At 41.8% G+C, this 16314-nt stretch overlaps 1 protein-coding gene across 1 annotated transcript; it reads right to left on the reverse strand.

The window, feature by feature from the left end:
* Nucleotides 1-312: 312 nt before the first annotated feature.
* On the reverse strand, nucleotides 313-13306 carry LOC5513689 (COP1-interactive protein 1). The gene is made up of 7 exons (XM_032383262.2): nucleotides 12950-13306; nucleotides 10362-10500; nucleotides 8278-9921; nucleotides 5729-5879; nucleotides 5039-5091; nucleotides 2288-4492; nucleotides 313-1201 (listed from the first exon to the last, which is right to left on the reverse strand). The coding sequence occupies exons 2-7, from the start codon at nucleotides 10402-10404 to the stop codon at nucleotides 405-407; spliced, it is 4893 nt and encodes a 1630-aa protein (XP_032239153.2). The 5' UTR covers nucleotides 10405-10500; nucleotides 12950-13306; the 3' UTR covers nucleotides 313-404.
* Nucleotides 13307-16314: the final 3008 nt, after the last annotated feature.

The raw sequence follows: 16314 nt of genomic DNA on the forward strand, positions 1-16314 counted from the left end.
TTTTTAACAAAAAGATGCGTTGGCTAAATTTACTTTCATAAAAATCTATAAATAAAAGTCCAACTCAACCCCTTACGGTACTATATGTACATTAGATGACTAAATAGACAAGGTGTTTCCACAAAGCTTATTAAACGGCCAATATTCCGCAAAGGTTTCTTGTGTACTCACTTAATTTTCGCGCCTCCTAATTTTAGCGACACTTAATTTTCGCGTCACTTTATTCTCGCGAATCTTTTAACATCGCGAAATTCGTGAAATTAAGGTGACGCGAAAATTAAGTGTAATGAGGTAGATAGCAGTGGTCAGGTATTGATAATTTGATGTAATATTTATTTTATGTTCAATTCTTCCATCCTATTAGCAATAGAAAGAGAATGAATTTCTTATGGTAGTGATAAGGGTTAATCCCCATTGACTGTGCTGCTACAGAGGTTTGAATTGCTGTCTTGCCTCCCTCCAGAGTCGAGGGATCCTCTGCTGACATTGCTCGTTATACTAGCGATACTAGAGTGCCTTGAAGAGCAGAATTCCAATCCCTGATCCCCATTATCGCTATCAGCTAAATCCTCATCGCCTGTTATTCGCGACTTGAAGTTCTTCCCTTTTGATTTCCTCCCCTTCAGGCGGGCGTTTTCCTTTTTCAAAGCCTCCAATTGCTTTAGCAGCTCCTCTTTCTCCTCCTCCAGCACGTTATTTTTCTCCCGTTCTTCCATTGCAAAGTTGTTTGCTATAACCACAGCTTTTCGGAGGTCATCCTGTAAAGTTTCACTGTCTTTGAATCGCTCCTCGAAGTCGGCATTTATCTCCTGAAGCCGCGCGATTTTCGCGTTGGATTCCTTCAGTTCCGCATCCGACTTTTGAAGAAGAGATTGCAGTGTTTTCATAGCCCCTAGTGGTGGTGTTTTGGGCATCTCCACAGTCGAGTGACGTCTTCTAGAGATACTCCTGTTTAAGTACTTGGACAAACTAGCAACTTCATCTTCCAAGTGCTGCTTTTCCCTGGACACCCTGTCCATATTGATGCTAGCGATGGAGGCTTTCCTTTGCAGGAAGCGTGCGTGCGGAGGAGGCTTCACGATGATGTCATCGTCTGATTCCTCCTCCTCCTCGTCCTCCTTGATGACGTCCTTGGTCGATTCATCTTCTGGTGACGCTCGCGTTTCCTGTATGTGTGCCATCCGATTTTTAAGAACTGAAACTGGAGAGTGACAAATGTTAGAAATTGATCGTATTGCAATGCTTTTAATTGCAGCGTTGAAGACGAACCAAATCTCAGAATGACTTAACCGACATTTAGCTAAAACCACTGGCTCGTTTCTCGAAACAACGCCCGAGAATTCTCGGGCCCGAAAACGATTTTTTCCTTTTGAAAAGCTGGCTAATTCCCATAAAAGTTATGGTATCTAAACCGGTTGAAATATCGTCAAACCTCGTATTTTACCACAAAGATTCATGTAAAGGATGATTCTCTTTATCTTTCCCGAACTTCTCGGGCCCGAAATTCACATGGCTTAAATAATTAAGAAAGTTCTCGGGACCTCGCAGTCACCCGAGACTTTTAGGGTAACTTTTTGGCTTCAGCAAAACTTCGAAAATAGCCCGTATTGAGCGTAATCATTTGGAAAAAAAACATGGCAAAAATGCAAAATAAAGTTTTCGGGCCCGAGAATTTTCGGGTGTTTCGAGAAACGGGCGCCAGGCCCGTAGCGAGGATGTTGAGCGGGGGAGGATGGGGGAAGGGGGGGTAGTTTACCCATTTAGCGGGCCATTTTCTCTTAGGTAGTTCATCCTACCTAGCAAGACAGTGATGAATAACGTATGTGCATGCGCGTGTTCTGGCGAAAACAAACAAAATTTCAGTGTTGAATCGTTCGAGTAAAGGTACGAAAAGATGACTTCAGTCGCTGTTTTGACTAACTGTACAGCATTAAAATCATACTGTACAAAAGATAACACATTTGTTTGATAATGAGGGAGTCATAAAAAAATATATAGCCTTAAGTTTGATTTAGTTTTCTTATTATTCGCCAAAATGTGAGAGTTCGCCGGAAAACGCCGCCATTTTAAAACAAAAATGCTGGTTTAATCGCGCGTCACTGGAATTAGTCTTACGTTTTTCAGCACTGCTACCTAGCAATAGTACTCAATTCTCCAAGAGCCCTCTAAACTATTGAGTCCCTTACATGCTCGTTCAACTTTCATATCCTTTTCAACGAAGGCATGACTACCTTTCATAATGAAGCGAGAACTGTGTAGAAGGGGAAACGCAAGACCTTGATCTTACCTGGTGCTTTCGGCTCCGGCTGCATCCATGAACGATTCATTTCATTGTTAACAGGCGGGCGGCCGTCTTCCTCATCCTCGCTGCTGCTACTGCTACCAGAGGAGCTGCCCTTGTCTGATACCTGTTCCTCTCCTGCAGATTCCTTCATCGGTGGTTCCTCTTCACCTTCCTCGACATCGTTATCCTCTGACTCCTCTGAGGAAGACTTATCGCTTACTTTACCTCTGGATGCTTGTTCTTGCCTCGCGAACTCCTGCGCTTTCGCGATTAACCGGCTCATGTCATCCATGGGTATCGGAGATTCTGGCTCTTTCTTTACTGGTGTTTCCAACTCCGGTCCACCACCGTTCATTTGCATACAGCGAATAAGGGCCTGTTTCTCTTCCTCCGTTTCCTGCAAGTTTTCTTTCAGCTCCTCGATTCTCTGCTCGAATGACTTTACCTGGGACTTGTACGTTTTTTTCTCTTTCCTCATCTTATCTCGTATTTGAACGTTTTCTTTATCAAGCTTTTGCATTCGTTGCAACATGGCTTTGAAATCCTCCGAGGAATTTTCCAGCCGTCTCTCCATGCTCTTCTTCTCTGCCCTTGTCTCTTTAAAACTCGACTTGAAGTGTTTCAGATCGTCTTGCAGAACATACACGTAATCTTTAAGTTTTTGCGGTGCATTATTCAATTCACTTGGGGCATCATTTTCTTCATCACTGCTGCTATCGTAGAAGCTAGTGCCCCCCGAACTGAACTCTGATTCCATCGAGTACGACCTCTTCCCAAAGATAGTACCTCCTCTGGACTTAGGCGTGCGAAAGGAAAAGGAACTAGTGACATTCGGCTGCTCTTCCTCGCTCGCGTCCTCTTCATTTTCATCTTCTTCATTCTCGTCATCTTCCTCTTCTCCATCCTCGTCGCCAGCGTTGTCCTGTCCTTCCACCTCCTCTTCGTGCTGCTTCAAAATATTCATCAACAGCGTTTGTTTTTGCGAATAGAGCTTAGACACCTCGTCTTCCAAGTCTTTGCATTTTTTCTCCGCGTCCTCCAGGTTGGATTCCAATTTCTGTAGCTGGCGCGTTGCTTTCTGGGACACCTGTACGCTCTTCATGTCTTCTCTGTATGACAAAACCTGTTTGAGGTACTTCGTCTCCTGCTGGTAATCATCGTTCTCTTCTTTTAAATCTTCTATCCTTACCTCCAGCTCCTCAATTTTTATCTTCTGCGATTCGTACTCTTCCTGGAGAGCATTCAACTCAAGTCTCAGTTTAGCACAACCAGGGCACCCTTCCACCTCCTCATCCGTTCGAGAAAACGAGACATTGTCAGCCTTTGATAGTTCAACATTTCTATTATTCAATTCCTCATTAATTTCTTTCAAATGCTCAATTTCCTTGTATTGATCTTCTAAGTCATCCATCTGCTCATCTCTAACTTTCTCAAGTTCCTTTACTTGCTTAAGTAAAATCTCATTTTGATCCACCCTATCCGCAAGTTCCTTGCGAAGCTTTTGATTTTCATTATCCAGACGATCATTAGATGGAATTCCTCCCCCATGCTTATTACCTGTAGTTTCTTGTTTGTCCATTTGTGACAGAACCATTTCTAGACCCCCGAAACACTTCTTCATGATTGCCATCATTTCCGCACCATTACTCACAATTTCGTCATGCAGCAACCCGTTCTCTTCCTTGACTCTAACAACCGAGCGTTTAACGTCCCGAAGACCATGTAACAAGTCATTAAGTCTATTCCGAAGTCTTTTATTCTCAGCAACTAGATTCGTGTTCTCCTCCGATAGTCGATCGGCGTCTTCAAGACTCGCGTCTATCTCTTTTTGAAGACGTTTATTCTTATTGATCAAGTTATTTTTTTCTCCTTGTAGTACTGTTTTTTCATCCTCTGTGCGTTCCACTGATATCTGAAGTTTTTCCATTTCCACTAGAAGTGTATTATGTCTTGACTGAAGTACTGACTTTTCTGATATTGCTTTTTTCGAAGCCTCATTGGCCTCGTCCAGTTTCTTCCTCGTCTTTTCAAGGTCTTTTGTCGCATCGTTTAGTTGAACTTGTAGCCGGATGTTATCCTTTTCCACTGATGCACCAGAAGATATCCTCTTCTCCATGATGTCCAGTTTTTCCTGCAGCGAGTCCCGCTCGCCTTCTAACTGGCGGATCCGTGCCTTCAGCATGGCGAGTTCGTCCCCAGTCGGCTTTCCTGGAAACAGAGATCCTAATTTTTTAGCATTTGCTTCAAGAGCGCCACGGCTCATCTAGGGAACCTTTGCCGAAACAGAGATATCAATAGTTAGACCTTTTTTTAGGAAAACGCGCTGTGTATGTACGTGATGCTACGAGAGGCGCTAGATCAATGTGCTAGCACTGTTTACACAATGTTGGGGCTGTTCTACGGAGATATAAGGAGCTAAAGGAATGGGGGAATTAATTCTATAAGCTTCTGATATCTTCTAGGTTTTTTTTCGCGGGCTACTGTAGACAGCGATAGGCAACCGTTCGAACCTCTTTGTTTAAACTTCGTCTATTTTTATTGAGATGGATTGAAGAAAAACGTAGATAAACCTCGTGTTATCAACCATCGAAACGTTCTTCCTTTGGTTAGGGTAGACACTGTTCAAAGACGAAGGTAACGATTTGTAAAAGTGGATCGTAACAAACCGATGCTGTTAACGCTACTCCGACATTGTCGCTATTTTTGTTGAAGATAGTCGAAAGAGATAGCCCAACACTCGTAATATGCACTGACCTAAAACATCTTTTGTTGAGACTGCTTTTACTGTTCTCGACTTGACTTGTGGCCTGTAAAAGAAACGTCGGTTGTAAGAAAGGCGATCACTGGGTTCTCTATGCCATATGGCGAAAATATTCTCTTGGCATTATAGCCAGATTCGTTGTTGCACGCCCTCGTTTTCAAAACTCGAAAAATTTGCTGCGTTTTCCGATCCGCCAATCATCACATCTCAGCATAAAAACCACTCGCCAACGCAATTCTTTCGGAAAAACGAGTCATGTTTTTAACCGAACTCGAAAGCGGCGAGATGCAAGCTTAAGCTCGGGGCCCTGAATTTACAGACCGCCTCCTCCGATGACTGACGAACAACGAATTTGGCTATAGAACAATGACAATTCTCCTTTTCAAATTCCCCAGCGCCATATTGAAGGGTCACCAGAACCCTAGTTTCGTCGCACATACTTTAGACATGTCTTTAACAACAATGTTTGGTCAATGTCGCCCTTACTTTAAGGGCCTAGTAACCTTTCAGATGGCGCAGCTTTTCAACTTTAAAAATCTATCTTTATGAATTCTCTTATCCTAAAGGATCTGTCACACGTACGTTTTTTCTCTTGCGACCTGCCTCGCAAAAAAAATAAACGTACGTGTGACAGGGCCTTAAACAATGTTTGAACACAACATTACAATTGATAGAATTTCTACCTTTCGGCAGTGGTGTGGTGGGTGGGCCTCGCTGCGGCACCCACGCCACGTCTATCTCCTCTCGCCCCGTCTGGTGTTGCCTTAGTTCTCTTTTCTTGGTCTGTCCTTTCGGAAACGCGGCCTACTGAGCTTTTATGCCTTTCATCTGAGCCTAACAAAAGGACGAGGTTATTTATAAATATCTAAGACGGGACATTAAACGTGAATATTAGCTGTCACTCTGGGATTTCTAATCATGGTCAGAGTGCCAAGTAACACTAAAGCTTACTTATGTTGTCGTTGGGAGGGGGGTAAGGGTGTGACGGAATTTTCTTACCCCCCACTTCTATCTGCTTCCCCCCCTTGGCCCCTCCCTGCCCTGTGCTAGATAAGGCCTTGGTGGGGTATTTGTGATACCCCTACGGATAAAGAATTTGCTCCAATTTTGACCATCCTTGTTACCCAGGGCACATGGCAAGGTGAGCAACCGTCTCACCTTACCTTGTACACCCGGGTTCTTCAAGGAGTTATTTGGCAAAAGCGTGCAGATAATTTTATAAATAAAATATTGTGAATACGCAAAAACCAACTAAATGTAAGTTATATAATTGCCGCAAAACATAACAGAACTCAAACGATCTTAAAGCAAATAAAAATCATATCTCAACGGAAACTCGCTGTAAATAATAATTTTAATCAAGATACCACCCTAAATCAATATACGCGCTTATTTACATATGCAAAATGGCAGATTTCTATGATTTAATACTGCAAATTGACTCGGGATTAAGCTTAAGATAATCCTAGGTTTCACATAAAACATCGCTGTAAAAGCTCTCTGGTAAAAGCGCACTTTATAAACATCACTTATTAATGTATAATCATTGATAAAAGAAAATCAATCAAAAATTCAACATATCTACAACGACACTCTTGAATGGTCATAGTCATGTATTAATTTGCTCTTAATTCACATGACCACAAGAAAGCAATGTTTTTTATTCAAAGAAATGTCTCCCTATTTGCATTTGTCGGCGCAAGTATTCGGAAAATGTCCGCAAGATGTTTGATAAGTTGATTTCGATCGAAATCAACTTATAACCCACCACAAAGAACTCATTAAACAATTCATATGATAAAATATTACTGTCATAACACGAGAAGCCCTATGGTGTTCCGACAATAACAAATCAATGGACTCGGCATACCTCTCGAAAGTCTGAGTTTTCTAAGGAACGAGGGCCCTTCTTTCCTACAGCTGCCATCTTGGGGTTTAAACTTCTCCGAATTCAATTCAGATTTTGGTAGTTTTTCAGTGTCCCTCTTCTTTCGGAACATGTCACGTCACTGACTGTTCCTAATTCGCTGTTCAGTTTAGCTGCTCAAGCAAAAGGAACTATGAGTTCCTATGAGTTGGTGATTATTATTCACAGATGCCAATATCAAAATAAAAAAGTCGACTTGCCGGGGGTCAGTGGCAAATTTCATTCACACATCATTTGCTGACGTGACGATCAGGTGACACGTCGCTGTACTGATACAAAATGTTTTGTCTAACGCAAATTAAAAGTATTCAAAACTTACTAAAAATATCATTCAAACAAAAGAAGTGGAGATAAATCCGTCTTCAATGAACGTTATTTGATAATTGGTTTGGCAAAAAAATTTACTTGTGCTGGACCTTTTTTACATATTAATTGCATTTTGATCAACTGCGAAATATTAAGAAAATGTATACACCTTTTACCCTTGACTTGTAGTATGCAAGTCAATAGTTTTATAAAATAGTTCAAAAAGATCTATTTACCACGTCTGGGACGGAACCCCTTATGAAATAACCGAACGCTCAACGAGTGAGCAAACAAGCTCCTTTTTCAAATGAAAGGCGCCTTCTTTTCTCCCGTAATCTTCTTAAACAAAAGCCCCGACAAAGGCGAACAATAAACCCATATCAACTAAATTGCCTTCAAAACGCTTTAAATATAATGTCTGTTTAATGCGTCTATTAAATGCGTCTAGAGTAACTTTTCCTTTAACGTGGAAGATAAATCTTTTGCGACTCTTTTAACAATAGAACCTTCCATGACGCAAGACCAATAAACATGTCAAATTAAAGAAATGGCAAACATTGTTAAGCTCTTAACATACTTGTCCTTTTTATCAGGATGTTTTGCGAGCCGCTTCCATTATACCAGGTTTTGTGGCATTTTTACCCGTGTATCTACAGTAAAACTCTAAACGAGCAATATGTACGTGACAAGACGGCGATTTTCGTCGAATAAAAAAAATCAAAAAAGGGTACATCAGAACCATTGTGAACACAGAATTCACAGTTAGATGCTAAGTAACGAAATGTTTTCCATACTTTCATTAACAAAACACAAAGTACAGACAAGTGCTCTTGAACTTTTACTTAAACTTGGATAACGAACTGGACATTTTCTTTTCCAAAAAAGCAAGGAAGGAAGGCGAGTAATAGTAGAGTGTCAGTAGACACTCGAGCGGCGCGCGTGGAGTAATCCCTTATGTGTTTACCCCGACGCAGTGTGGAAAATTAAAGTCGGCTCTACCTTTACGTGCCCGTTCGGACACCGAATATTTGCCGTGCTTGCCGATAGCGGCGCCATCTTGCACGTCCCTTGACGCGTCCGGCATTCCTTGCACCATTTGCTCGTTGACTCTCATGGGAATATGCACCTCTTGCGCCATCTGTTGACCTCCAACCGACACCAGATGAGGACCATCGATGGCGTCAGATGGGATATTCATCGCTTGCACACCCGCTGATGGAACCGTGGGCGCATTCAATTCAGCGAACCGCTGACCTCTTGCAAGCTCCCTAACGGGGCCCCACTGACCTTTCGCGGTCTCAATCACAGATTGTTCTGTAGGTGATATTATCTGCTGAACATTCCTTGGAAACGTCGTTGACACACGCATGGGATTATGGGCTGCTCTATCTTCAGATTCAGCGATGGCTTTGAGCTGCGAGTACTGAGCATTGTCTAGCGCTTCCTGAGCTTCGGGTGAAACCTTCACGGCTTCGCCTTGAAAGACTTGAAATGGCACGCAAACGGATACTCTTGAAGCCCAGGAACCCTCGTCCCGTGAAGACTTTGGTACATCCCGTATCCCGAAGGGGATGGACACCTGAACAGAGTCGGAGATGAGCTTGGGTGGCTCCTCTGGTTCGTTATCCGAGCTTACGCTAATTCTACGAGCTGGTAAGGGTATCCCTCTAGGCGTCGTATCTCCATCAGACACGGGTATACCAGTTAATCCTAACGCCCTTGGCGAAGAGGGCTCTTGGGACTTACCCTTTCGACTTATCTCCCAGTCAAATTGCTCCTTAAAGCTTGGAGACATCACCGGAAGGTCACGACTGGGGTATCTTTCCCATTTAGAATAAAGCTTTGGATCAGCTTCCACCATTTTAGGTGTAGCCTCAAATACTCTGACCGAATTCACCGTGACAGTGTATGGCGTGACATCGGCCGATGACCTTCGGGGCTTTGGCGGTGGATACCGAGCGGTGCTTTGTATGACTACCGAGTAAGGCTTGTCTGGCTTCGGAGGGGGCTCGCCAGGTGCCGGCTTTATTACGAAGTTAGATCCCGACTCTAGAGGGCTTCGAAATTCGGCCGCCGGCTTCGGTGACGATCTCGCTGGTTTAGGAGCTGTTTTAGGGGGCGTGTTTGGGCTGGCTTCAGAAAAGCTAGAAGTCGGAGAAAAGGGGGAATGCAAAGGCTTTCTTTCTTCAAACGAGGGTTGCCTAGTGATTTGGGGCTGGAATTCAAAGACAGTTCTAGTGGGCTTTGGAGAAAACTCACGACTGACTGGGGACACAATTGGAGATCGACCAATTCGTGAGAACTCGGGAGTCCCGCTAGACTGACTTGTCGATCTTTCGGAATATTGTCGGGGAGACTTTTGAGACAGCTCCGAAGGGCGCGAGTAATGATAACCAGGTTTTACTGGGATGGCTTCGTTGGGAGTTCTCGGAGACCTTTCGTATGTTGGCGAAGACCGTTCGTTAACTTTCGTCGGGGAAGGCTTTGGTGTGTCGGGATCCGAAAGTGTAGAATCTGAAGACCAACTCTGGCGTTCTGTCTGATTTTTGCCGATGAAGTTCCTTTCCTGTGTTTGTCGTTTTGAAAGAACAGACAATATTGTGCTCCTTGCTTTCTTTTTGAGAAGAGCTTGCTTTGGGCTCCCTAGAATAAACAAAAGAATTATGATAAAAATAATACGACCGAGCAGAGGAACAAAAGAAAAAGTGGGAGCCTCCCGATGGTCCCCATGCAAATGAGATATAAACGTCAGTTAAATTAGATATAAAGATGTGAATGGGATATAAATGGGATATAGTATGAAATGACGAAAGAATTGCGCACGTCTGCCAAAATAATATTTTAGAAGTTAATGGTCATATGCGGCTTGGGACTTGGTTACAACAACCCGTCATAGCTTCTCAGGCATTCTCATCGGGTTTCCTGAGACTAAATGTAATTGTGACGTCACACTCGGCTGGCTCTCCCTAGTCAATCTCCTCGCGACCAACCACATAGACCTCTAGGGAATAGGCTGCTTCTCATTAGGTACGTAAAACTGAAACTATCAATCATTCCAAGAAACACAAAGACGTTTTATTTACCTCGGTCCACCCAAGTGTTGTTGTTGGGACTCTTGGTAAACATGGTGACACTCCCTTTAAGCCTCTGCGACCTATGTGCTCAAGGGATTTAGGAGCGTCACATGACCTTAAGAAATTCTTGGAAATTTCTTGGCGTTTCCTAAAAAAATAATGATTTCATTATAATTATATTATTTTGAGAGTATAATAACTTTAACTAGAGAAGTATTTTCCCTCGAATCTAGTAATTCTGTTAATAGAAGCAATGTGAGCGGTCTATACTTTTGAATTAGGCTCAAGAATTAAAAATGTATGCATTCTTGGGTACTGGTGTAATGCGAACGTATGAATCAACCTTTCTGTGAGAGCTACGAAATTTACAAGAAAATGCAAACCAAATCTTCAATTCAGCTGGGAAAACATTAGTAAGATGGTTTTATCTGACCGCCAGCGTAACCAACCAGCAAAACTTCCGTGAAGAGAACGATGTTGTCTTAGCGAAACACAATAGTAATATGACAGGTAGTAGTCAACCTGCTATCCCCCAAACAACTTGTTTTTGAGAGCGGAGCCGCACGTCTTTTGAAATGGCTAACTCCAACTGTTCTACGGACACATCGTCATGCAAGACTAGGAAAAAATAAAGAACTTAAAAAAACACGCGAAATCCTTGGAACGATACTTTGAAGAATGATATTGCTGCGTCTGATTTGTTGAGTTAAAATTGATTTGTCGAAATGACATGTTCTACGACCACATCGTCATGCGAGACTGGGGAAAAATAAAGAAAATACGCGAAAAATAAAAAGAAAATTACAAGAAATATTTGCATTGTTACTTTGAAGAATCAAATTGCTGCGACTCATTTGTTGATGTCCAAATCATTTCCACGAAAATCATTTTCTCTCATAAAGATGTAAAGATGCCCTGACAGCCTGCGAAAAAAAAAATACTGTTTGTTAAGTTTGCTTTTCTTCTCGTGATTGCGAAAATAAATAATACGTCACAGGAAAAAGAAGTTTTGACTTTATTTCCGCCAAGAAAACTCAAGAAGGCAAAAATTGTTTCGAAAGAAGACACTAGATTTCCGGAAGGCCTCACTGAAGATCGGCAAAGATTAGCGTCACATAAATCTTGATTTTGGTGTGACAAAATCAGCAGGGACCATCGAATGAAATGCTTGTAAAATAGGTTACAGCGGTCTCACGTACTCATAGATATCCAAAATAAAAATACTTATTTTTAGTGAATAGTTTATGAAATCGCTCTTGGCATTTTTGCCCCGATCAAAAAAACGACACGAAACAAAAAATTACACACGATCGTAACACTAAACTGATGTGTCTTTTGTTATCTCCTAATTGTGAGGATTATTTTTAAAGACATTAGCTCTTTTTCTATAGAAAATTCAATCATAATTGTTTAGTTCTTATGAACAAAATAACTTACGAAAAAGATATGTCTCAATTTATGAAGCAAAGATCAGGGGTGTTTCGTAGTGATGACATGACTCGATTTTGCCTGTTGATATTATCCCTGGCCAGCTTATTTACTCGTGAAAAAAATATCGCTTCTTCTAGTCAATTAGACCCTAGTCCTTTCATTCAACATCCAAACTTCTTCAAAAGCTTTAAACAAGCACAGATGCGTGATAGAATAGTTGGCTAAGAGCCCAACGCTAACAACATTGCAAACAGAAATTTACGAGCGACGAGCTCCTTAGAAGGGCAAGTCTCGATGACATCTAACAAATTCCTCGCAAAAAAATAATATTATTTTTCTTATTGGATTTATACTCGACATAGGAAGGCATGCAAAATCCAAACCCGCTCTGATATGGACTTTTCATGTTAACAGAACATTAGTATGGCTAAAGGGGGATGGGTTTTTTTAAAGAGAAATCATTAGAGGAGACAGCAGAGTTCAAAGATTGTTGTATAATCGAAGTGCGCAACAAGCGATGTCACAGTTTTAACACAAAGCGAAAAAAAAAAACAGCTTGCCTGAGGGACATAAATCAAATCGCCATTCAGTTATCTCGCGCAATATCAATAAAAGCAGCACGCCAGCTAGGGTACTTTGCACTCAATTTAGTTTTAATCTAACTTCATAGTTTTCGTTTTCCGGCCCAGTGGCTTTATAATCCCTAGTACAAAACTGTCACATCGAAAATATCAACAGAAAACTCATAAAAACTTACAAAGCTAAAAATAAATTGCTTGCCATATAGTGCGCTTTGGCTCGTAATTGATAGTGCGAATAGTTATCTTGGTGATAATAATTATAAGAACTCTTAATAGCGGAATTGAAGCTTTGGTTTGCGAATTAGTGGTTGGTATTAAGATGTACATTAGGACATGTAAATGATAGTAAACACAAATGAGTCCACAGTAGAATCTGATCACTACAACAGCTACAGACGTCAGACCTGAGTCTGATAGATGGAAATCCTTCGACCTCTTTGAAATTGTTACAAAATGTCGATAAGCGAATCATGTAGAAGCATAACCTTATCGCTCATCGAAAAGCTTCGAGAGTCGTCAGAGAGCTTGGACCTTGGTAAAGGCCTAAAATGTTCCGCAACAATCGGATAATGGAGTATTGCTTACCTGAAATTCCTGCAACAAACTCGGCTGTTATGTCGGCTTGTGTGCGAGAGGTCTTCTTTGCTATCAGAAGTAGATCATCTTTCACAGCATAATACGCCAAGTGACATCAGATAGGGGGACATAACTCAGCAGCCCCACACACCCGACCCCTGGTAGTGATATTATTTCACGGTCAATCTCTGACAAACACGGTTTCTGGCAAATTATGGCCTTCCTTGGATCAATAGACCAGATAGCTTAAACTAAATCTGTACCCTTCAAAGGAAAGGTGGAAACCGGCTGGTTTAGTCAGATAGGGTTCTGACAATCCATGGTATTAGGGACAGGGTGTTTGGAGAGAGTCGAATTAGCCTTGGAATGCTAACTATGCAATAATGTATTGTCAGTGCTTGATGATAGCATATTGTGTTGTTGAAGAAAGGAAATATATGGGGAAGCGGGGCCTATTATAAAAGTTGTGGACGATTGATGCAATATACAGCTTCCAAGTAGATTTTCTAATCTGCAAACACGGTAACGACTGAATAAACAGACGCGATTGAGAATAGGCCGCGAGCGAAGATGCCGATTTCACCCAAGCCAACAGCTACGCTCCAAACAATACCTACAATTGTGCTAAACTCAAATTCAATTGTTTTATTTCAATAGTAGCGAAAAGGGCAAACAAAGGCAAGCAAATACATTGATGATGCTATTCGTAAGAACTGAGAGCAAAGCTAGTAAATCGTAAAATGTTTTCGTTTGTTTATATCATGTTCCAGTCCAATTACGAAAAATTAGGGCCAATTATTTAAACCGGAAGTAATAAGGGCAAGAGACCGGAAGCCGCCAACTTTGCTAGTAATAAAAACAATAATACTGCGCCCTGGAAACTGCTATGGCTGCTATGGTTTCATTATTAGCTATGGTTTCATTATTAGCGATTTGTGTTAGTCCTTAAAACAGACAATGACCTACACACAGGAAACCCGCCTGGCTCGACCCAGATCACGACAAAAATCTTCCAGTGATCCTGAAGGTCCTGAAGAGCCTGTTTTGCAAGCTATCAATGGCTGCCCCCACCCCCCTTGTCTATGGGTACTGGGTGGCCATCGGTTTTTTGGTTCTTGCTGTGTGGTTCATTTGGCTCTGTGCGGGCCTCTAAGTACTTCAGAAGCCCCCAACTGCTGAAACTCCTCAGATTAAGGTCAGATGCGAAGAATCGGTCTCCAGCCCGTCGCATACGTGTTTTATCGGCTCGCGAGTCGCGATGGATATAAGTCCTTGTCTAGGAACTCAGCCTAATTGTATACAGTAACTCAAATAACTCGAATTTCCCGCTGATTCGAATTAACTTAGGTTTATCGAGAAATTTAACCTAATTCGACATGTTTTTTGTTCCTTTTTTTAAATTTTCTCTGACCGAATTTTATTACCCGTTTGACACGAACTTTCATCTCAATACTTCTGCAGGTTTTGATCGATTTTAATACTTAATAGGAGTTGTTTGTCATTCTTGAGTTATTCAATTTCGTATGAAATAAAAATGATTAAATGAGCAGCTAATATTTCATATTTTTAATCTACCCGGTAATTCGCATCCCCTATTAAACTTGTTTTGTTCTATCTTCAGTGTGTAAGATAGCGGGGTTCTATTACTGTATTTGAAACTGCCGTTCTTGAAACTACCTAATTCCGAGATGCGGGCAATTACGCTGCAGTGCTTTTTAGATGCCACTTTTTCCTTGCCAGTTCTTTGTAGAAAAAAAGGCCTACAAATAATAAAAGCATTTACACAAGAGACGTTAAATGTCTCTATTATATGTAGCATGATATCAAACCGAAAAGGAAAATGGATTAATACTTCCTTGAAGTGAAATATTTCATCCCTGGAAAGCAGATGGATGACAGATGTCTTGTAAAGCGGGCTGGGTCCCAGGGCATTGCTCGGTTTCCAGCCGTGGTGGTTTCGGTGCGCCCGCGATCTTCTCCCATTCAGTGGAGGAGCAGAGCGCAACGTAACCACGGCTGGAAAGCGAGCCTATCCAGGGCAATAATGCCATTGATTTTCTACTAGAAGAGTTTTTCTTTGCCAGCCCTGTATATAGATTGTTGTGATTATGCGTCCGACGTTAGCTAGATGTGATATCAGGATATGATGCTACTTAAGGGGAACGCAAATTAAGGAGTTTGATGTTTTTGTCTGGAATCACCGCTTTTTCTTACTAACAGGGGCGGTGGACGGGAGGTTGCAGGGGGTGCTACCCCCCCCCCCCCCCCCTCACTCCTACCTTCTTACATGCAGTTACATGCTATAATTAAACTGTTTGTATTCATTTAAGCGTATTCTATGTCAATCCCAGGTACCCATCCCCCCTCTCCAGTTGTGGGACAACTCCGCCCCTATTAAGCTAAGTCCTATTCGTGAAAACATACACCAAAGCTAAACAAAGTATAGGTCGTATACAAGCCATAACTCACACGTGAAATGTAACGCTTTATAAATGATCAGGACATTCTCCAGGATGTTGATAGCGACAGGGCAAGACCGCAATCTTTCCTTGCCAGGGCACGGTGCGGTCATGATTATCAGGTGTAACGTATTACCGGTTTTTCATCCTTTTTATTTAACTCGAGTTCCTGCAAGTCTACATTGAATGTATGACCGCGACTTTGTTCGCGAAATGACCGCAGATCGCGCGGCGGTCTAAACTTTTTGCCCAAGGCACCCCCTTTGAGAGCGTATTTCGGTTCCTGCCCAATTTGTGTGGCCTGAAAAACTAACATAACACCACAGGACACCCTTGAACTTTATTATCAAAATAGCACCAAATAGAAACGATGTCAAAATATCAATCCATAGTGTTTATGTTTTCCTTCGATATTTTTGTAGTGAAGATCTCCCACTGATATTTATCTTATTGGCATCCCGCTTTTATCCCGTTCAACACCTAGACGGTTCAACATCTTGAAAATCTTATTCACAAGGGTTACTAACATTGGTTTGTGAATACTTCCTTGATAGACCTTGAAATAAAATGCGCTTTCCAACTGCTATATTTAGCAACAGGCTTTTGGCCGATATAAGAAGCATAATTATGAGAGGAATTCGAACAACGACGCGCTGGTGTTCATCTAGTCCGCGGTCACAACTCAAGTATTCATTACAACGGCTCTGAAGGGAACAATCCTGCGCACAAACATTTATCAAAACTTTGACATTATCAAAGAATCAGCAAAGTAAAGAAAACTGTCCTTCTCCGGATTGTCAAAGTCAAATTTGGAGCAAACGGTGATTTAAAAAGAGGTCGAGAGTTGACAATGAAATAACAGAAGCAGTGGCAGTAGGAGAGCTAGGGATTTGTCGGGCTTTGATTCGCATACCT

This window comes from Nematostella vectensis, chromosome 4 (assembly GCF_932526225.1).
Source record: "Nematostella vectensis chromosome 4, jaNemVect1.1, whole genome shotgun sequence".
NCBI lineage: Eukaryota > Metazoa > Cnidaria > Anthozoa > Actiniaria > Edwardsiidae > Nematostella > Nematostella vectensis.